The 24,637-nt window shown below is 38.5% G+C and overlaps 1 protein-coding gene across 3 annotated transcripts in view; it reads left to right on the forward strand.

The window, feature by feature from the left end:
• Positions 1 to 20,098, forward strand: part of LOC124716947 (apoptosis-stimulating of p53 protein 2-like) — a 137,970-nt gene extending 117,872 nt beyond the window's left edge. For all 3 annotated transcript variants that reach the window (XM_047243535.1, XM_047243536.1, XM_047243537.1), the window contains 3 exons: positions 8,937 to 9,103; positions 14,585 to 14,784; positions 17,978 to 20,098. In XM_047243535.1, coding sequence (XP_047099491.1) covers positions 8,937 to 9,103; positions 14,585 to 14,784; positions 17,978 to 18,019 — 409 coding nt within the window. In that variant the 3' untranslated portion in view covers positions 18,020 to 20,098. The remainder of the gene's footprint in view (positions 1 to 8,936; positions 9,104 to 14,584; positions 14,785 to 17,977) is intronic.
• Positions 20,099 to 24,637: the final 4,539 nt, after the last annotated feature.

Consider the following 24,637-nt stretch of genomic DNA (forward strand, 5'->3'; position numbering starts at 1 on the left):
TGAAATTATTGACATTTGATGTCTTTGCTTTTGAAATTATTGCTACAGGGTAGTGATTCTTGTGGAAAATCCTACAGTTCACAGGGAATTAAATTTCATCTGGAAAATTGGCAAAATCTGAGGGTACTTCAGGAATTTTGTAATTTCATGTTTTTAGCCTTACGTTGGAATATAATTCTATTGAGATTTATGAATCACAAATTTTGAAATACTTAATATTTAAATGTGTGTTATTTGTTTGAATATTAGCCCATTTAAATTATCAACTTTTAAATACTGCAGCCGCACGGAATTAGCTGAGCGGTCTAAGGCACTGCAGTCATGAACTGTGCGGCTGATCCCGCTGGAGGCTCGAGTCCTCCCTCGGGCGTGTGTGTGTGTGTGTGTGTGTGTGTGTGTGTGTGTGTGTGTGTGTTCTTAGGATAATTTAGGTTAAGTGGTGTGTAAGCTTAGGGACTGATGACCTTAGCAGTTTTTTAAAACTGCAGTTAAACTAAAGCTGAGAAAAAAGAAGACTCATTACTGTGAGATGCTTAACTCCCCCAACCCACTCAACATTAATTTCTTAAGAGCTTCTTATCACATCCTCTTTATTCCAAGTTTTCTCGTGGATGTGAAGGCTGTAATCACCCATAGTTAATTTTTGATCAGCAAAAGTGGGGGACCATGTTTTTAGTTACATGCTTTCTTTGGGGTATCAATATTCTTGATAATCTTGATCCTCTATTGCATAATGTTGCCATTTTGCAACAAACAGTAAGTTTACTTACAATGTTAAGGAAACCACTTGTATATGCATGATATTCTGTTCTGACAACACACACTATCTGGCTACATCGAGCTAGTTCAAAATCACTGATCTTTACTGAAGCTAGGGTGTACAGAAACACATGCAAAAGCAGCTGAAGGAACAAATTTGAGGTATGTGAGATGGTGCGTGCTTAATCATTACACGGTTCGTTTTGACATCTCTCTAACTGAATGATTATTAATTAATCAATATTTTGCCATATGTCAATCAAAATTAAGTCAAAATTTCTGTGTTCAACTGTTGCGTATCAGACCCTACCACTAGGTATTTTTTCATTGGAATTGGTTTCCTAACAGGAATTCATGCAGTAGAGAATTAAACACTAGATTCATTGATCAGAGGTCTGCTACGCCCAAGTATTAATGATAAAGAAAAGTTATGTATGTGCAATATTATTCCAGTGTAAGCACTCAAGTTTGTGATTTGTGTTTGCCTGTGTGCTATAGTTAACCACTGGTGACTGACTGCTCTCTTGAATTAGTTCTTCACTTTGACACATGGTACTGTTTTATGACTCCTTCATTTCACCATCCATTAATGGATGTTGGAGAATAGGATTAAAAAACTATCAAATACAGTTAATTGTACAATTCAGAAAAATTAATATTTCAGTAGTTACTAGAAAATTTGTCAAAAAACATATAAATCTATAATACAATGCAATGCATGTGAAAATTCTTAGTCTGTTTTAGCCACACACCATAAAAAGGAAACTAAGTTTACAGCACATATTTAAGTAGATTACATTACTGCAATGAAGATGTGCAAAAGTCAGTTTTTACGCAATATGTTATTCGATATTATTAACAATATACACATCAGTTGGTTCTAAGAAATTCATCAGTGGAGTAGAAGACATCGTCCACCAATAAATCCTTTAGGCTCCTATTAAGCTGGGAGTTATCAGTAGTTAAACCCCATATGGCCACTGGAAAGCCATATTCCTGAATGACAAACATCATTTTGGGCCAAATTAAGGGAATTTAAATATTTATATCTAAAAACAAAGATGATGTAACTTACCAAACGAAAGTGCTGGCATGTTGATAGACACACACACACACACACACACACACACACACACACACACACACACACACACACAAAATTCAAGCTTTCGCAACCAACGGTTGCTTCATCAGGAAAGAAGGAAGTAGAGGGAAAGACGACAGGATGTGGGTTTTAAGGGAGAGGGTAAGGAGTCATTCTAATCCTGGGAGCGGAAAGACTTACCATAGGGGGAAAAAAGGACAGGTATACATTCGCTCGCACACGCGCTAGCGCGCGCACACACACACACACACACACACACACACACACACACACACACACACACACACATATATCCATCTGCACATATACACACACAAGCAGATCATAATCATAATGTCATAATGTCTGCTTGTGTCTGTATATGTGCGGATGGATGTGTGTGTGTGTGTGTGTGTGTGTGTGTGTGTGTGTGTGTGTGTGTGTGTGTGTGTGCGCGCGCGCGAGTGTATACCTGTCCTTTTTTCTCCCTAAGGTAAGTCTTTCCGCTCCCGGGATTAGAATGACTCCTTACCCTCTCCCTTAAAACCCACATCCTTCCGTCTTTCCCTCTCCTTCCCTCTTCCCTGATGAAGCAACTGTTGGTTGCAAAAGCTTGAATTTTGTGTGTGTGTGTGTTTGTTTGTGTGTCTATCAACATGCCAACACTTTCATTTGGTAAGTTACATCATCTTTGTTTTTAGATATATTTTTCCCACGTGGAATGTTTCCCTCTAATATTCATATCATGAATTTAAATATTTACATAGATTACTTAGATTTCTAGAATTCATACCATCAACAGAGTTTGGAAAATATATATTATGACCAAATTCATTCAGAAATATATTCAGAAGGAATGGTTAGTACCGATAGTCCCTTGAACATACCTTCACAAACATACCTTCACAACACATTCTTTAGTGCACACAAAAGTGATTTGTATTACATGCTTTTGGACATGCAAAACCTTAAGTTGACTTGAAGAGCTACCCATAGTGATTTGAAGGAATAATTTGTCTCGATATTCTTTAAGTAGGCTGTCTATTTATTCAAATTTGATATTACTACATTTTATTCTTGATCTAGGCTGTCGAATAAAATATTTCTGGTTGTTACGTAAGTTAACAGATGTATATGCTAAATTGAAATAACATTATTCTTCATCAAATGTAAGTACATTACTCAGTCTTGTTTCAATGAAAGAACATTAACCATCACCTGAAAGCACATACATTGTCAATGCATACTACTTAAAATATGCATTATGAACTATTTGTGTTTTTGTTTCTGTTCATTTGGCGCAGGCTCCAGTCCTGTCACTTAGCAACTGCCCTTTTCACTTTAGGCAAAGAGCTTAATCTCTCTAAATGTTTTTGTTTTGGATTAAAACAGAATGTTTCAATCCATTTTGGCCATCTTATGATAACCAACATTGCTATTGCTGAAATGAACTAGATAAAGTCTGTGAAGGAGACACAACACACAATTTCATCACTAAAAGAAGTGGAAAAGGAAGAAAAAGAATTACCCTGTCTCTGAGTCAGGAGATGAATATTTGAAGCAGGGAGTTGGAAGCAAAAATGGATGAACAACCTTGATTTCAATCTCAGAAATTAAACCTCTGTTTCTGTCTTCATTGTTTGCTAGCAAACTCAGCAGTGCTCCGCAATGGCTAAATATTTATGGAAACAGGATACACACTATGTGATCAAACGTATCTGGACACCCCCACAAACATAAATTTTTCATATTAGGTACATTGTGCTGCCAGGTACTCCATATCAGCGACCTCAGTAGCCATTAGACATTGTGAGAGAGCAGAATAGGGCACTCTGCGGAGCTCAGAGACTTCAAACATGGTCTGGTGAGTGCGTGTCGCTTGTGTCATACTTCTGTATGTGAGATTTCCACATTCCTAAACATCCCTAGGTCCACTGTTTTCGATGTGATAGTAGAGGGGAAACGTGAAGGGGTACAGGCCAACCTTGTCTGTTGACTGACAGAGACTGCCAAGAGTTGAAGTGGGTCGTAAAGTGTAATAGGCAGACATCTATCCAGACCATCACACTGGAATTCCAAACTGCATCAGGATCCACCACAAGTACTATGACAGTTAGGTGGGAGGTGAGAAAACATGGATTTCATGGTCAAGCGGCTGCTCATAAGCCACACATCATACCGTAAATGCCGAACGAAGCCTTGTTTGGTATAAGCGGCCTAAACATAGGATGAGTGAACGGTGGAAAAATGTTATGTGGAGTGACAAATCAAGGTACACAATGTGGCGATCTGATGGCAGGGTGTGGGTATGGTGAACGTCCAGTGAACGTAATCTGCCAGCATGTGTAATGCCAACAGTAAAATTTGGAGGTGTTGGTGTTACGGTGTAGTCATGTTTTTCATGGAGGAGGCTTGCACCCCTTGTTGTTTTGCATGGCACTATTACAGCAGAGGTCTACATTGATGTTTCAAGCACCTTCTTGCTTCCCACTGTTGAAGAGCAATTCGGTGAAGGGGACTGCATCTTTCAACATGATCGAGCACCTGTTCATAATGCACGGCCTGTGGCAGACTGATTACACGACAATAACATCCCTGTAACGGACTGACCTGCACAGAGTCCTGACCTGAATCCCATAGAACACCTTTGGGATGTTTTGAAAGCTGACTTTGTGTCAGGCCTCGTCGACTGACGTCGATACCTCTCCTCAGTGCGACACTCCATGAAGAATGGGCTGCCATTCCCCAAGAAAGCTTCCAGCACTTGATTGAACGTATGCCTGTGAGAGTGGAAGCTATCATCAAGGCTAAGGGTGGGCTAACACCATACTGAATTCCAGCATTACCAATGGAGGGCACCATAAAATTGTCATTTTCGGCCAGGTGTCCGGATAGTTTTGATCACATAGTGTACGTCCTAATCTCCTTCTCCTACCCCCACTCTTCCCCATCTTCTCCACCTCTCTCACTATCCATATCCTCCTCCTCTTCCTCCTCCACTGTCTGTTCACATCTTCCTTCACCTCCCCCCCCCCTCCCACCTATCCCCATCCCCTTTTCCCCCCTCTCTCCCAACTTGAGCCTTGTTGTTGCCAATGAAACACTGACAGAGAATTTGAAGTTGCTCAAAAGGAAATGATAAATCACGTGGCATCATTGGTATATGTGGTGTGAGAGACCTCTACTATTGGAGTATCTGTGATGGTAGGATCTTCAATGACAGTATCTCACATAGTTTTAGTCTGCAAATGAGTAGGATTACAAAGTTTTGGCTAATTCAGATTTTGTAGTAGTATGCTAATCATAAGCTGATCAACCATAAATACAACTATCCAGTTTTGTGTAAAGCTGAATGTGAGGAAGAAAAGAAAACAGCACACAGGTGTGTGGACAATATTTGTTCAAAATTACATGTAAGGAGAAGGTATACATGGGAGAAGCAATTTGTCCAATAGCTAAACTGCTCTACTATAATATCTAAAACAAACTGCGAGAAAGAAAATGAAACTGCCCATTTTTACAGTATAGTACAGCACTGCATTTTCTTTCTTGCAGTCAGTTTTAACAGAAAACCTGTACAGTGTTGTTTATAAAGCAATGTAATCTATGTCTCTTTGAATATTTATTACAATATCATGTAAAAAATTTAAGGTAACAGTATTATGAAAAGAAAAGTTGCTGCTCACCATATAGCGGAGATGCTGATTCACAGATAGACACAACAAAAAGACTGTCAAAAATAAGCTTTCAGCCAACGAAGCCTTTGTAAAACACACACACACACACACACACACACACACACACACACACACACACACACACACGCGCACACACACATGACTGCAGTCTCTGGCAGCTGAAGCCACACTGCAAGCAGCAGCAGCAGCAGCAGCAGCAGCAGTGCATGATGGGAGTGGTAGCTGGGGTGGGGATGGGAAAGGGGAGGGGGAGGGGGAAGGGGAAGGATGGTATGGTAGGCTGGAGATGGGGGGATGGTGAAGTGCTGCTGGGGAGTGCGCAGGGATGAAGTGGAGGAGGTTAGACAGAGGGCAGAGGAAAAGGGGGGGGGGGGTAGTGGAAAAGGAGAGAAGTAACATGCATTTGCGGAATGAAGGTTATGTAGTCTTGGAATAGGGAAGGAGCTGCATGGGCGAGGACAATGACTAATGAAAGTTGAGGCCAGTAGGCTTATGGAAACAAAGGCTGTACTGCACACTTCAGAAAATCTGGTGTTTGTGGGAAGGATCCATGTGGCACAGGCTATGAAGCAGTCACTGAAATGAAGGTTGTCATGTTTGGCAGTGTGGTCAGTTGTTTCTTGGCCACAGTTTGTCGGTGGTCATTCGTGCAGACAAATAGCTTGTTGGTTGTCATGCCCCGTAGAATGCAGCATAGTGGTTGCAGCTTAGTTTTAGATCACATGACTGATTTCAAAGGAGCCCTACCTTTGATGGCATAGGTGGTGTTTGTGACTGGACTGGAGTCGGTGGTGGTGGGAAGGTGTATGGGACACTTTTTGCATCAAGGTCATATTACAGGGATATGAGCCATGAGTTAAGGGGTTGGAGGCAGGGGTTGTGTAGTGATGGATGAGTATATTGTGTAGGTTCAGTGGATGGGACAATACCACTGTGGGAGGAGTGGGAAGGATAGTGGGCAGGACATTTCTCATTTTAGGGCACAATGAGAAATAGTCAAAACCCTGGTGGAGAATGTAATTCCGTTGCTTCAGTATATGGTGGTACTGAGTTACGAGGAGAATGCTCCTCTGCGGCTGGTTGGTGAGACTCCTGGAGGTATTGGGAGGCTGGAAAGATAAGACGTGGGAGATTTGTTTTTGTACAAGGTTTGGAGAATAATTACGGTCTATGAAGGGTTCAGTGAGACCATAGGTATATTTCGAGAGGGACCACTCATTGCTGCAGATTCGATGGCCGCAGATGGTTAGGCTATATGGAATGGACTTCTTAGAATGGAACGGGTATGGGCACCTATATGGCACCCTCCTATGCCAACCTATTCCTGGTCTGTCTAGAGGAATCCTCTTTAAACACCCAGAGTCCTAAATCCCTCACAAGAGATGCTGCTCCTACTACTTGCAGTGTGTCTTCAGCTGCCAGAGACTGCAGGTGTGTGTGTGTGTGTGTGTGTGTGTGTGTGTGTGATCTATTTTTGACAAAGACCTTGTTGCCCACCCGACAGCTTATATTTGTGACAGTCTTTATGTTGTGCCTATCTGCGACTCAGCGTCTGCTATATGGTGAGTAGCAACTTTCCTTTTCATAATGTTGTTACTTTCCAGCCTGGTTTTTCCATTGTTTAAAAGTTTGAAGTAAGATTTTTGTAACAATGTTAAAGAGTGACTTGTCTCTCTATATAGTAGTAAAGATATAGATTTCTGTTTTGCCACAAGATTCCTGAAAGATGCTGCTTCTTCTTCTTCTTATTATTATTATTGCTATTACTACTTTGACAGTAAACACAACAAATGAGGTCACTGTGCTGATTTTGTGTTCTACCTCTAATTGGACACTTCAAAAATGTCTAGGCCTGTGTGATATAATGGCAGATAATTTGTGCATATCCCAATAGTTGACAGATGGCTATTTCGTCAATAACAATGGTTTTCAAGTGTCCATTAAGTTCCTTTTGCACTGTTTCCAGTGTGCTGAGAACCACTTGGACCAATTTCACACTTTCACTGACTTAAACTTAGATTTTAAAGTCATCATATCTGTAAGTTTCTGTTTCTCATTGATTCTGCTATCACCTGGGATACCAACGTCAATGATAGACACTTTCTTCTCCTCCACAACTGAGAGGTTTGGTGTATTGTGTTCCAACGTTTGATCAGTCTGCAGTTGGAAGTCCCTTTGGTATGCTTGTTTTTGAGAACTTGTTTCTGGCCTGCAATCCCACCAGTTCTTTGCCACCAGCACATGGTAATTTTGGCATAAGTTACTGTGGATTATATGTGTCACATCAGTATGTCTCTGCTTGATCAGTTGTGAAGCTTGAATGTGGTCAGTTGTTTCCTCAACATCTATACAAAGCCTGCAGCTTGGGCCTTCTGCTCAATCTGGATTCTGTCTTTGATGGCAACAATTGTAATAGACTGTTTCTGTGCATCAAAACTCAGTCTAAAAGGTGCATATGCGATGTTTTGTTGTGGAAGCTGTCAGTCTGGCACTGAAGTGCAGTTTCCAGTATTGATTCTTGGTTTGCTGCACTTTGTTCTTGGCTATTTCTCAGTCTGCCAACACATTTCTCTCTTCTCACCATCTTCCTCACTTGTAAGAGTCCTCTGCTGCCTTTTATTACTCTGGTTTTTAAACCTTAGTGGCTAAACCATAGTAATTTCTAATACCTTTATTGGATCCAAGATTTCTAGAGACTTTTTGTTCTCTGCAGTATCTACTTGCCTCACATTTTCAATTTTTGTTTTTCCCTGTTTCGTAATGAAGAAAAGAGCACCTCTTATGTCTACACGTGAAATGAATTCTTGCTAATTGTTTTGGTTCTCATTTCTGCGAGTGAGGAAAACTGTCATGCTTAAGGAATACATTTGTTGATTTTATAGTTTTTGTAATTTAGTTTATGGCACTGGAAAAATGATTTTATGCTGATTCCAGATACCTTATTTTCAAATGACATTCTCAACGTATTTGTACAGTGCTCATCTAAGCTTGCAATAATTTCCCATGTCTTCATTCTGTCAAACAGTATAAGACACAGCAATATGCATGGCCATGTTAATGATATTAATGACAATACATTTTGTGTAGTCTTTGACCCAGGGATTTAGCAGAGATCAACCTACCACACAAGAAATTTGTCACTCTGAATCACAGTAGTCACTTCTCTCTGTAATTAACACGAATAGATTACTTTTGATATGGAAAATGAATGTGACTGCTTACTTCAGCTTTCATGTTTTATATAATTTAAAAGAAAAGAGCAAAGACAGTACGTTACAGCAAAAAACTTCGGAGGTTTTTAATATTGTTTTGTCACGATACTTTCATAAATTTCCATAAAATATCACTTTCAAATGAACCAGATTGTTTCAGAAATTTTTGTGTGCCTTTTGCAGGACGCCTCTGCATTGTGCTGCATCGTGCAATAACCTGGCCATGGTGAAATTTCTCGTGGAGCACGGAGCGTGTATCTTCGCAACAACGCTTTCGGACCACGAGACAGCAGCAGAGAAGTGCGAGGAAGATGAGGAAGGCTTTGATGGATGCTCCGAATATCTTTATAGTGAGTAATGAAAGAATTTCTCATGAATTCAAGCTAACAAAAAATGCAAACTTTACATGCAGCAAGGAATCCTATAGTAACCCAATAAGCCCCTCTCAAGTTCTTCGTTACCTTAAAGTCATTGTTTATAGTGCAAGGAGGGGTAACAGTTCGAAAACAAATTGTTTGTATCTTGTTAGTGTTTGCTTCATTGATTTTTTATTATTTGCTCTTTTTGTTGATTGGTAAAGCATTTTTGCTACCCATCTTGCACTACATTTGTGATAAGTTTTTCTGTGACAATCGTTCATGTAATGGTGCATCCTACATAAGGAAATTCATAATTGTGGCAATTGATCATTGCTCAGATTGCAGACTTTGGTCCACTTTTTGCACAGTTTTATCAGTCTGGTCACTGGGCCTGTATACCCATCTTGCACATTTATATGCCTATTTCAAAAGTCATGACACTGTCACCTAACTTTCTCTTCACTCCTGACTGTAGGCCAACAAACCGTGCGCAACTCGTGGTGAATCTGAGCAGCTGTAGGTCCTGGTGCACATAAAAATCAAACTACAGCACCCACTTTGCAATTGATAGGAGCAACAATTTTTGAAACAATTGCTTGTGGAGGGATAAAAAACAAACAATTACTGGTTTTGATTTGATTTGATCAGGGAGACAAAACAGAGGACTTAATCTTCTGTTGTCCACAACAAAACAAAGTTTGTGTGATACATCTCCCTCCTGAATATTAATGCCACCCAATACCCGTGGGTAGTAGAAGAATTCCCATTATGATATGTTTGTTATTCACAACCTCTTCTGGAATTATTGATCCAGATATTTTGTCTTTTCTGTGATGTGGTTTCATCCCCCTCACCACACAGTCAACCCTTGGGAGCTCCTTTTTCTATTACCATGATATAAAAATACTCCCTGAAGTTCCTATGGCTGTCATTAAACTTACGGAGAGTTTATCTGCCTCCTGTTCAAGCCTGGTCCTGAACTTCTGTTTAAACATTTTCGTCATCATTAGCTAGCCAATTTTCTGTTTTTTGGCTCCTAATCCAAAGTTCTATATGCTGCCCTCTGATGATGCAGCCATGTAGTTTAGATTTTATTACTACCTTAGTGATAGGACAGGTTCCAGTCCAACAAAGGGGGTCATAGCCCCTGTCGTAGCTAGCTTGTCAACCTGTTTGTTACCAGTAATACCTGAGTAACCAGGGACCCACAGAAGGTGTACCCAGTTGGTTTCTTCTAGTCTCTCATTCCTTGCATTCTGCGATGCTCGATGGTCTCATTGCAGGGGCTTATAGAGATTTGAGAGCAGCTTGGCAGTCTGAATGACTGTAGGTGCCATGATACTTTTAGCATCTACCATATTTACCTGAGTATGACACTACGCCCTCTTTTAAGAGGCTCCTTGAGAAAAATTATTTTTCAACGTATTCTGGCTAAGTAAAATTACAAACTTTTATTGACATCAGGCATCTGCCTAAAAAGTTAATACTACACCTATTCTAAACTTACTCCATTTACAGTGTAACTTAAATTATACGTTTTACAATGGACTACAGGAAAAAAGCGTATAAATGCGAAAACAGTTTATATGAAATATAACACCATGCTATCAAATTATTTGGTAGACACAAATGAAAAATCCAGTAAATAAAAACTTACATTCTACAAAATGTTATATAGGCTTACTAGGTACCATACTTAACAAAGATATAAAGAAAAATGTAAACGTCATTTCGTAAAAAAAATCTGTAATTTCAGCTTGGTTTTTTCTTTGACGTGGCAATAGTGTACACTGTACACTCAAAATGGGATAACTCTGTCCCTATTTCGTGAGAAACATTGTGGTGTGTCACAAATTGTTCAATTATTTGTAACGAATTTACTCCATCATTAAATGTCACGGAGGAATGCTGAGACTCTTCTGTATCATCCTCATTGTCAGTTTCCTCCTTGTCCAGGTCCCGCAATGCACATTAAACTACCTCAGCGATACTCATGGGTTCTGTAGTCATGAGGTTTTCATCATCGTTCATGTAATCCTCAAATGATGCCTGCTCTTAAAGTTGATTCCATTCTTCATCATTAGTTCAAATTTCATCAGTATGGTCATTTCCACCGTCATCATGGACTTCATTTCCAAATTCGGCTTTGCAGAAACAGTTCCGAATGGTATCGACTGAAACACTATGCCATGAAGCTGCACTGTAGTGCATTGCCTATCAAAAGAAACAAATTCATTAATTATTTCTTAAAGTGTTCTATGGCTCCAGTAGCACAACATGAAATAAATGACAAGTGAAAATCTTACCTGTAAAATGGTTATTTTCGTTTCTTCCTTTTTTTTATGTTTACAAATCTGGTGGCATGCTGCAAGAGCATTTTGCTATAATGCAACCTGAAATTATGTATCACTCTGAGGTCAAGTGGCTGGAGCTCACTCATGAAATTCGCTGGAAATAATTCCATGGTCACATTCCTCAAGGGGAGGATATGCTGCACACCTGTTTACGAACAATAAAATCTTTTGGCCTGCTGCACCCATTTTCACATGACACTTCAAAGACAGCTTTTGGCATAATCCACGATTTCTTGTTACTAGTGTATTGTGTGGGAAACGTGACAGTGTTCTTAAAACAATGGGGCTTGGCAAATTTCCTGATCGTAAGTGGGGGAGCTTCTCACTCCCATCACTTTTAGCACATAACAGCACTGTTGCACATTGTTTACTTTGTTTTCCTCCATGGCATTTCTCGCCTTTGAATGCCATAGTGACGTCAGGCATTACATTGTAAAACAAGCCGATCTCATCCACATTGAGAATATTTTTAGGAGCATATTGGGATGTCAGTTCTTTCAAACAGGTTTCCTTCCAATCTCGCACTTTTGCTTTTGCCACATACGTTCTGACAGCTGATGTAATTTTTTACCTTAAATTTGTGCAGTCAACCTGATGAAGCACTGAAATTCTCTACACTGAGTCGAATTGCAAATTCATTTGCTTTTCCACAAAGCATTGGGCTGCTAATAAGAATGCCTTCTGCTCTATGTTGAACCACTACAACAATCTCTCATGTCTTCATATTTCTCACCCTGAATGCGTGTCCACTTACTAGTAGAAATTCTGAATACACTTGCACTATCTTCAGTTTCCTTTGCCTTTGCTGCTACAGAATTTAAAGTACATGCAGAAATTCCTAATTCCTAATTCCTGTTTTCATTAACAACTCTCAAAATTCGTAGCTTTTCAGCGATAGTAATGCTTTTCTTTTTTTTTTTGCCCCTCATGTTACCAGTTTTCAAAATAATTAGACCTACAGTAATACAGCACGACTCTACAGTGTGAGGTGTGATATGTTTCGGGATTCCCGAGTGACATGCAACAATTCTTGTCCAGTTGTGCCCTAGTTCATCAGAAGTCATGCAATTTTGGGAAAACAAATGAGTGCTACACCTACCACCAATCTTCCCTGTGGCCATCACCAGTGCCGTAATAGTAAGCTTCATGCATTATACTGTACTTTCCAATACTGTGCAGTATCTGTATAACATCTGGTATTTGTGACAACTCTGTTATTACAGTTTATACTATTGTTGCTTGTCCGTCAATCTATAAAACAATCTCAAATCTGTCACATTAAAAATTAAGTTTTAGTTGGATTTGGATTTCGCAACGAAGTGATTTTCTAGTTGGCAACTGCTGTGCCGTGTTAATAAATGGAGCTTAGGCTGGTATTATACTATCAAATTTTCTTCGACAATGACCTTTGACGTGGTGCAAAAGGGGGTATTACACTCTCGTCAAATATTTCGTCAAAGTTCCTTCGTAACTGCTGACGATGACTTAATACTATTATCTGTAGCTTGGTGGTGTAGTGTACTGATGTTGGCAACACCATCTTCATATAACGCAAATGTTTCATTATGAAATGTTCATTTTATGAGTATAACTAATTTACTGAGCAGACCAGAATCTGTCAACCATAGAGCAAGAACAGATTTAATCATTTATTTTGTGGTGAAATGAATTCCCAACAATGAATGGTCATTGTCAACATAAACATACTACACCCCCAATAATGGAAGCAAAATTATACCTGGTCTGCAGTTGTGTGCACTGGAATTGCATTGTCATTGCATTTGCATGAGATGTGGAAGAAAAGGAAACATACTTGGGTGAAGCCGTGGACTTAATGGCAAGATGCGAAAAATATACAATAAAATTTGCTATGGGGCTGCAAGTTGAGGACGTAAAGTCACATCAAAATCCCTTTGGCGATGGATGAGAGTACATTTCGATTTGTGCTCAAGTGGCTCCTCATATTATGAAGCTGAACTCTCTCAGAAATGCTATGTCTGCAAAAGACAGACTTACCATAATACTGAAATTTCTAGCTACTCTAGTTTACAGTACCGGTATAGCACTCTAATGCTGCAGTGCACATTGACAAAAATAATACCAGAAATGTTTGAAGCTATTTATAATGCACTGAAGGAGGAATTTGTGAAGGAAAATACATTTAATGTGTACTGCAGTCATGAAAAATTTTTTATTTCGACAGAAGTTGTAGATTTTCTCCTTTATATTCTCGGGGGTATATCCTGGCCATACTTCACGGCTAATAGTATCCACAATTTTTTTTATAGCTCTTGCTTTTTATTCTCTTTTCACACTCAGGGTGTCATAAGCCACACAGTGTTTTATCTGCCCTGAATATTTCTATCAATTTTGTCATATATGTGATGCACCATGTAATTTGGGAGTCATATTGATGAACATTGTGTGTCAGACAGCTGCACCAATGCTAGTGCTCCAAGCAGTTGATTTCTCCATGCAGTAAACATGAGACAAACGCTTGATCAAATCTAAGGCAAGGCGCTAGCTTTGATCAAAAAAATTTGACCAATGCTCCTTTGAGAAATTTCCTTATTACACTGTCAAATTTTATTATAGTCTACTATCGGCCTTACCAATCCACTTCCCAGCAACCCACTCTGAAACACTGCATCATAACTTGTGCACACTGTGGATATTCTGCCAGCACACACAGAAAAAAAGGCATAAGTGAGAAAAATGTATAAGTGAAAAAACATGTAAATGAAGTTTTGCTATATTCATTGTCTACATTTTGAATAATACATGGAAAAATAAAATAAACAAAGAAGAATTGTGTACATTAGTTTTTATACATAATCATCATCATCATCATCATCATCAAAACAGGACAGCTGTGAAACTGATACCTTTGTTGTCACAAATATTTGGCTATTTCTTCCAAATATGTTATTTCTGAGATTGTGAATGTGGTGGGACCTGGGAACACAGCTGGGAAAATTGACAAATTTACACACAAACTGTTGGGGTTTCCATTTTGTTAAATCATGTTTGTACTTGAGTGCTGTGGATCATGCTCATTATCACTGCATCTCATACTCTGAACCTGTTGTTGAAAACAATTAATTTTACTTGTTCTAAGGTGTCCAAGAAAAGCTTGGAATTCTCAACGGTGGTGTCGTGTGGGCAGTCTATGACTATGAAGCACACAACCCGGATGAACTAAGCTTTCGAGAGGGTGACCGCTTGGTGGTCCTGCGGAAGGGAGATGAAAACGAACGCGAGTGGTGGTGGTCGCGGCTCGATGACAAGGAGGGATATGTGCCTCGCAACTTGCTCGGGGTGAGTATGAGTATGAACAGATATGTGCAACATGATGGTCATTCAGCTAAAACATACATAACTTGTGCTAGTATGAGATTGTGTTCTGAAATAATCTCTCTGCTTGGATGCCAGATGTGGTACACATCATGGTATTTTACTTGTCTGCATTAAAATATTTTATGGCCAAGTATTTCACATCAGGAAGTAGTCCTCTGCACAGAATAATACTATGTTGCTCCACAGTACTTTCCTTTCAGGATTATACAAAGTCTTCAGAATGGCACAATTACAAAACAGTATTAGAAGGTTTCCATAATCGCAAACCAGATTCGCCAGAGCTCAAAATGATAAAAAAAGACATTTTGCTCTAAAATAAATGAGGTTTTGCTGGCAATGTTTTAATAGGCCATGTGTTATTGTTATTCTTTGGGCAAAGGTTCTCTTTTTTTCTGTCACCTTACAGTGAACAGTCTTTTTCTAGTAACAGTGTACATGTGCAAATCTTTCTTCGGTAATTATCCATGTTTAGAACTGAATATTCATCACTCAGCTAACATAGTACAGTGATACTATAAAATCTATTCATAATTGAAACAGTACATAATATTTTGAAAGAAGCATATTTCCACCATTAGCTGTAGAATTTTATATTTATTCCCTACTGGTTTCAGTTACAACAACCATCTTAAGAGGACAAAACTGTAAGGTACAAAATAGAGGCAAGTATAAAGTAGCTACAGGCAGTGTAGAGACCAGGGGGATTAAAAAAGTTTTTTAAAGCCGCAGTACTTACACGGTACACATCTGTGGATCAAAAACACATTGTTGCCAAATATAATACAGCCAAATATAGAACATATGTAATTGTCATAAGAGTCTGTCTTAACATAATCCTTCTAAGTGGGTTGTTCTTTAGCACAGTTACAGTAATGTATACCTGGTGAGAAATTTACACCTAATAACTAACATGTTATATTACGTGATCTTCAAAGAGAGATTTTGAAACAAATATGAAGTGTGACTGCCTGTTCTTTGGTCTTTATCAAAGATTACAGTAACAGAAGTATAGTAATGCCAAGGTGTCCATTCTCTGAAAAACAACATAATATAAATAACCTGATATGTGGTATGTTGACCTTAGTATTACAGGAATTAAATATTAGGTATTTATCTGAATCCTACACTGTGAAAGAAGTCAATATAGCTATAGGATCATAATGGAGTAGGACTGTTGAAACATTATACAAAGCAAAAAAATGCAAATGGTGTTACAGAAGCAATTAAGGTATGAAAAATGCTGGACAGACATGTAGAAACATCTATTTGTATGCTCTGCAGGCAGACTTCTATGGCAGTCACTTGACATCTGTTTCATGCCACCTGACTGGTTATTCAGGAATGTTTGCCCATGCTGCATCTAAGTGTGGACTCTGTGTTACTCTTGGATTTCAATCCATCAATTTGGCACTTGGGTAGTGGCACATGTTGCTGCGTAGGACAACTTAGTATTGAATGCAAGATCTTAAGGTGAAGTGGAAAGATAATATGATCTATTAATTTGTATGGGCCTATGTTGTGGGTGACAGCTGGGTTTGTCACATTGACCTGCTCAGCATAACTTTACTGTCATCCATCATTACTCTACCTGCACCCTCCCCACTCTGCCTTGTTGTGTGATGTCCTTAGGTTAGTTAGGTTTAAGTATTTCTAAGTTCTAGTGGACTGATGACCATAGATGTTAAGTCCCATAGTGCTCAGAGCCATTTGAACCTCCCCACTCCACCCCAGTTTCCTCCTTAGCCCCCACCCCCCAACTACCCAGGTTGCTTCTACAATCATGCACAGCTGTTCTCTGTCTGGCCTCGACAGCCAGAGTAGTCATGTGCGTGCAAGTTGAGTTTGTGAGAAAGTGCATGTGTGTTCGTTGTTTATTTTGGAAGTAGGCATTTAGACCAAAATCTTACTTGTTTACAGTCTTTTTATTGTGCGTTTCTGTGAGTAGCACTCTATCCTTTCCACAATATTGACATTAATCCATCAAGGATTTTCTGTTGTTTGATATACCTAGACACATTATTTAAAGCTAACTCTTGAACTTTTGGAAGTAGGCTGCCAGTTCAATTTCTTCAGCATCTCTGTGACACTCCATCATTGGTGAAACAAATGTGTGACCATTCAGGCTGCTCTTCTTTGTATGCGTTCAATATCTCCAGTTAGTATTATTTTGAGCACTTGTGCATTGTTGTAGGTCAGATAGCAAAAGTGATTTGTAAGTGATCTCATTTTTAGACTGATTCTATTTCTGTACTGTTCTATCAATAAATGAATCTGCTGCCTGTTTTATCTAAAACTGAATCTTTGTGATAATACTGTTTCATATAGCCATAAAGTATTACGCCAAGTTATTTGTATGAGTTGACTGCTCAATAATGGAAAATGCAGGATGGAATGTAACAATGTTATGGGGATAGTTCCTACTCACCATATAGCGGAGATGCTGAGTTGCAGATAGCCACAACAAAAAGACACTCAGAAAGTGAGCTTTTGGCCAACAGGGCCTTTGTTGAAAATAGACAACACTCGTGCACATGCACACTCACATAACGTACACACTTTATGCAAACACAACTTACACACATAACCACAGTCTCTGGCATCTGAATCCAGACTATGATTTCCCCAGCACCGTAAACTGATGAAATAGTTCACAACAAATTCCCCGGTATGAATGATTAACACAAGTCATTCTTGAACACTCTTCACATTCCCTGTTACTTCAATGTACAGTATAAAAACTTTGTATAAAACCTTATTTCACATCCACATCTTCATTCACTGTCATTACAGAATAATAGCTGTAATTAATAAACAATTAGAAAATCAAATAAACAAAACTGTCCATCTAGTGGCTTCTATCATATGGCTTAGAAATTACATATACTTGAGTCATCTGATGACACCTGTCTTGCATGTGACTCACACTGCATGTCCAATCACTGCTGTAATATTCCATTTGAATAGGCATGATGCAAGGTGCTATGCCTCACTATCCTTTATGACAAAATAATGGATTAGACATTAAATTCTCATAGCCCTTTCTTTTTTTGGGCTTCAGTGTTTTTTCTTTAACAAGTGTGATGCCTAATTTGTGCATCTGTTTCCCAAGAGCGACTGCTAAATTACATGTCTTTTTTTTTTTTTTTTTTTCCAGCTCTATCCTAGAGTGCAGCCTGGCAAGAAGATAGTTGAATGACCAACGTAAACAGGCTGCCAACTTGCCACCAACTCAGGGGAGCAAATCCAGTCCAGACAGACAATAGTTTAAGCTTTTTGGAATTTATTGACTGAAGTGTGTCATCGAACTGACTGAGGATATTTTACTGTCCTGCATTGTACTTCAGGCCTATGATAGAGTAGATATTACAGGTTCTAAACTTGTTAAATATGGATAGAACTATGAATTTGTCTGTGACCATGACTCGATGTGATTCTTTAATACTAAAATGCAATCACAGGCAACACTTGAAGTACAAAAACTGAGAACAATTCAGGCTTTAATAGGCATCGAATTTCGATGCTCAGAGTTAAGTGTATATTATGTAAACTGTAATAGAGACAGATGTGATTAGGCTGATATGTAATGTTTCTAATAGAAGGCAACAATGAACTGTGTATGTATGAATTAACTGTGAGTTTGGGGAAATAATGCCTGCTGTTATAAATATATGGGAACAGAGTTTTTGATATATTGTACTTTTACAGAACGGCCTGAAATGCTTCACAGTCTTACTGAGTCAAGCCACTTGCCAATGCAAATGTGAAACATGATCAAATTTAAAGTGCACCCTTGATGTTTTTAGTAACCCATGGAAGTGTTTGACAATACGCTTCAACATTTTTACATATGTATTTTGAGACAGTTCATCGCAGAGATAAAACATGCAAAGTCACAGTTGCTTCAGTATTCATAGCACTATATGAATGGTTTTCTACATAAGTTATGCTAATTATGAATTGTGCACATACTCCAGAAGGTTTAATTTTTTGTCTTATTCCTGCCACTGTCCAATGTAAGAAAATGGCAGCTGAAATTTGTTATACTTTGGCATGGAGCTTTTGACTGTACTTTGTGATGAATGACATATCTTCTCCCACCTCATTGACTATTAAGAATACTAGACAGTGCCAGGCTATAATCGGAATATCAGATCTGAGGCACTGTGAGAGTCCAAATTTAATATAATCTCTGCATCACTGGCCATAATTATGAGCAGTTGTTGTTATAGTGAATCTATTTCTCATTTAATACATTATTAAAGACAATAACATGTCTATTGGAATCTTTCACCTTCACTAAAAAGGTATAGATTAAGGATTGCATAAATAGTTCCTGATAGTGACAAATCCTGTTGATTGTGGGCAAAGGTATGTCCCCAAGTTCTCTTTTTAACATATCAAAAGAAGTGGTTCTATGAAGGATAGAATTAATTATCCTATTGATAGATTCCGCAAGCAGTGTAAAAAGAGAGCACACTCTACTCTTACACTTTCTTATCTACTAGAATTCCACAGTTTGAATTTATTATGGAAGTCACAGATTAGTAAACACAATAGCTTTTCAGTCATATAGATGCAAGGTTTTTAATTCACCAGTTTTGGTTAAAAAAATCTGATACACAATGCTTCTTACCTTTCTTGTGAACTTTGCTGATGCAAAATGTGATACCTGATAAGATGCAGAAACTTTGTGATGGGAAAAACTGACACATTCAGTAAGACATTGTTATTTGCTGATGTATTGGCTGAAATGTTTCTGTTTATTGTGTGGGAGCAATGAATGGACCACTTGAGCATTAATCGGTACTAAAAGGCAAGCAGGATGAGAATGCATGTGTGTGTGTGTAACTGGCAGCAAAATCAGACAAACATTGTATGCAAGGAAAAGTAAATGGTTCTGTGCCTTCCTAATAAAGTACGAAAAGTGGAAATGAGAATGTCAGCTGTATACATTTTAATGAACTGTGGGGGTGCACAATTAGCACTAAATAAATAAAATATTTACTTGTGAAGCAGTATAAGGGGTAAAGATGAAATATTTTCCATATGTACATAAATATATTATTGCTGTATGGAATAAAATGCTTTACATTTCTGGCTCTGCCAGTGTTGAGGAATGAGTAAATAGTTTATACTTTAATCCCGTTCTGTAAGCATCTGCCTAGTGGATGGATATACCTTATGTTTAGAGAGAAATATTACTATTACTATCACTATGATTATCATTATTGTAAATATCATGTTGTAACTGAAATATATTTTCATCCCAGTTTTAGACATTGTTTTATTGCGTAATCACTTGAAATTCTATTATGTCTGAGTTTGTTAATACACACTCATGTTTTAGTGATGCATTTAAATTTAAATGGCAGAATGTTTTTTGCAATGTGTGTTGTGTTACTGTTTGCAGGCCAGAAAACTGATGACAAATTTCTTGAGATTAAAAAATAATACTCGGCTAGATCTGCAAACTGTGTGAAATGTATGATAGATAGGGTATTTCCTGCTGTACCATATACTGGGGTTACTTCCCATATCAGTTGAATTGGAGTGGGAGTATGCTGGGGGGGGGGGGGGGGTGCGATGATAGCTTAAATGCCTGTATGCCTGTGTGTCTTTTAGTTGTTGTAATGTCGTCTTTGTGATCCCTACAGGAGCAATATATGTGGGGTTGGATTATATTCCCAGAGTCCTCACTTGACACAATTACTTTAAACTTTGAAGGGGCCTCATGTGGGATGGTTGACATCTGTCTTCAAAAACCTGACAGGTATGAAATATGTTAACATTCAATGTCAATGATCCATTGTAGAAGCAAAGGATTAGATCTATCAGTGGCTAGAAAAGTACAGTTAAAAATGCAATCCTTCTGGCAGTACCTCTCTCCTATTTTCCAAACTTTACTAGAGCCTCACTTAGTAGAACACTTGCACAGGCAGAGGTACAAGTTTGAGTCTGGCAAGCAGTTTTATTGTGCCAAGAAGTTCCATATCGGCACACACTCTGCTGCAGAGTGAAAAATCCTTTCTGTTCCAGGGGTGGCAGACAGTGGGCTCTTCCACTGGCAAAACATGAGTCTTAGGCATAATAGTGTTTATCCTAAATAGAAATATTTGTTCTGATCATAATGATATTTCAGGCTTTGTTCTTTTTGTTTTTCAAAAATCTCATGACTCTGAAAAGATCAGCCACACCTAGATAATTGGGTGTTTGCTTTAATTCACTAAAGATAAATATATCTTCTACAAAAAGTCCAATGCTACTGTTAATACCTGCCATGTATTTAATATACATATGAACAGGAAGCATCCAAAGACACTTGAGTGGGGTGCACCTGAAATTATCTGTACTTCTGATGATGACTCACCATCTGAGGTTAACATGCTGCAACCTTGCTGTTATATATTATTTTATAAAGATAATCTTTTGTCTATCAAAATCCTTAATTGTGCTATTCATTTTGTTTTTGTAACCCTCACCCTCACAACAGGTGGATCTCTCCCACCCTGGGGTGCGAGTGGTGTACTCTTTCTTTTTAATCTTTACCGACATATCCCTGTCTCTCCCTTCTGATGAAGGATTTATTAGTCCCGAAAGCTCGATAGTGCATGTCTGTTATGTGTGCTATACATTTTGCCTCTTGAAACTGAGTTATTTGTTATGCCTAACACCAGATGAATGTACACTGCAAATTTATTGCGGCAAGAAAATTACAAGAAACAGACACAATATATCTTTGCCTGTACAGATGACCAAGTAATCTAATCTAGAACATTATTAAATTGTTGCATATCACTGATGTTCAGTGCCCAAAAGAATGACTTCTGATGACACCAAGGTAAGCAAGTGAATCTAGTTAAGCACAGAAATAAAATAAAATTGCACTGAAAATTGTGGAGTAAAGATTATTACACAATGGAAATCAAACTGTTGTTTCAAAATATTAATTTGTGCCCTTCAAAAGTAATTTATCTGTAGTAGTTAAATATGTCATGGACTTCAATAGGTATGGTAAATTTGAAATCGGCTTTGTATTGAAGATTGTGTCAAAAGAAACATTTGAGAACACTATAAAATTACAGACAGAATGGTTGCCCAATACCTAAATTCAGGAATACGAATAGTGTCTAATGAAATGCATAAATAAGGTGATTTTTGTTTTATGAACATTAGGCCTTTGTCCAAGCCACATTTTGTGCCTGGCATCTCATTTTCCAATGCTGGAGGTATCATCGGAGGCTGTAATGACTCAAAAAGCAGTTACAATATCAAACAAGCTCAGGATGCCAAACTTTTTATGCCAGTGGTCGTCAGACTGCGGCCTGACTCAAGTATTTGTGTGGCTCACAGTTCTCAGCCTCATTTTATAATAATATCGCTCTAGCAACTAACAACCAAATCCAAAAATGGCAGCTACCAGTAGGAGCTTCTTAAGAATTTAGTTTCTCTGCTCAGTAACAGACAAAAATACATAGAGAGACAGCGATATTTTAAGATGTATTTAAATGATATCACTGAATTCAGTCATGAGATCAGTAAAGTTGCTAGTTACCTCACTGATAGAGGGGTAAGTAATGCAGCGGCTGAGGTGTAAGAGGACTGTTTATTTTCCAGTGCTGACAACTCACAGGTGTGAGTTACTCATACTGATCAACTGCTTATGATATAAATTTTGACACTGAAATAACATGAACTGATGGCTGCACATTATAGTGTGTGTCATGTTCAAGTGCAGTGCATATTTGTAGCAAGGAATATGAAGTTAAATGAAGATTGTTGTAATATAACACAATGAGTAGAAGAAAAATGACATTAAAGGCATTTAGTAAACATTTATAATTGTATCTTGTATCGCATAATGCACTTAAATGTAAGTACAATTACTCTTATTAATAAATTGGTTGCCACTTACACAGACAACACATCATTTCATCAGGCGATTCCTGTGTCATAACTTTGATGGTGCTGAGGGTGGTAATCTGAAACAGCGAACTGTTGACACACTGTTTCGAATGATGCCCACTTTTAATGCTCAGTACTTTGGGGCTACATTGTTGATATTGTGACATGGAATTTCCATTGATTGATCAAAAAAGTAGTAAGACAAGCTCAATTACGATGGCCTTCATGGGCTACATTTATAATCAGAATTGAACATGACATACACAATTGACAAGAAATAGCATGTAAACTGATCAGACAGCTAAAAAAAAAAAATAAAATAAAATAAAAAATAAAATAAAAAAAAAACAAAAAAAAAAAACACAGAGATACTGCAAATACAAATATCATTCCTTCAGAAGATTGGATAAATCACTACATGAAATTAAGATATAATCCAGATGTAGAAGAGTCAACTAAAGAGAAAGGAACAGATATAATAGATCTGATGAAAATAAAACAAGCATTCAAGAGAAACAAGAAATAGAAAAGCACTTGGATTAGATGGATTTAATGCGGAACTGATAACATACATGGTGGAGCATTTCTAAAATTCAGAATGCTCCACTTGTATAGCATGTGAGGACACACACGTGAAACTCCGAAGGAATGGAATTATGAAGAAGTTATTTCACTATTATAACTGGAGTCAAAAGTAACACAACTAATTACAAGGGGATCAGTCTTCTGAATACTACTTACAAAATCTACAGCAAAATAATTAATGAATGGCTTTGAAATATCTCTGATTCAATTTTATTAACACAGAAAGCATGCTTCTATCAAAGATGATCTTGTACTGACATTGTTTGCACTTTGAAACCACCCCTCAGGGGTGCCCAACTCTTTGGTGAGTTAGTACTTGGCTACCATGGGACCCCAGCCTTTGCAGCATCTCTTCCCTTCCCGTGCTGGATGTGTATCCTCCTGCTATTCTTTTTCCCCTCCCTTCATCTACATCTACATCTACATTTACATCTACCTTTATACTCCGCAAGCCGCCCAACGGCGTGTGGCGGAGGGCACTTTACGTGCCACTGTCATTACCTCCCTTTCCTGTTCCAGTCGCGTATGGTTCGCGGGAAGAATGACTGTCTGAAAGCCTCCGTGCGCGCTCTAGTCTCTCTAATTTTACATTCGTGGTCTCCTTGGGAGGTATAGGTAGGGGGAAGCAATATATTCGATACCTCATCCAGAAACACACCCTCTCAAAACCTGGCGAGCAAGCTACACCGCGATGCAGAGCGCCTCTCTTGCAGAGTCTGCCACTTGAGTTTGTTCAACATCTCCGTAACGCTATCACGCTTACCAAATAACACTGTGACGAAACGCGCCGCTCTTCTTTGGATCTTCTCTATCTCCTCCGTCAACCCGATTTGGTACGGACCCCACACTGATGAGCAATAGTCAAGTATAGGTCGAACGAGTGTTTTGTAAGCCACCTCCTTTGTTGATGGACTACATTTTCTAAGGACTCTCCCAATGAATCTCAACCTGGTACCCGCCTTACCAACAATTAATTTTATATGATCATTCCACTTCAAATCGTTCCGCACGCATACTCGCAGATATTTTACAGAAGTAACTGCTACCAGTGTTTGTTCCGCTATCATATAATCATACAATAAAGGATCCTATCCGCTGCAGATCTTCCTGCATTTCGCTACAATTTTCTAATGCTGCAACTTCTCTGTATACTACACCATCATCCGCAAAAAGCCGCATGGAACTTCTGACACTATCTACTAGGTCATTTATATATATTGTGAAAAGCAATGATCCCATAACACTCCCCTGTGGCACGCCAGAGGTTACTTTAACGTCTGTAGACGTCTCTCCATTGATAACAACATGCTGTGTTCTGTTTGCTAAA

Source organism: Schistocerca piceifrons, chromosome 9 (genome assembly GCF_021461385.2).
Source record: "Schistocerca piceifrons isolate TAMUIC-IGC-003096 chromosome 9, iqSchPice1.1, whole genome shotgun sequence".
In the NCBI taxonomy this organism is placed as follows: domain Eukaryota; kingdom Metazoa; phylum Arthropoda; class Insecta; order Orthoptera; family Acrididae; genus Schistocerca; species Schistocerca piceifrons.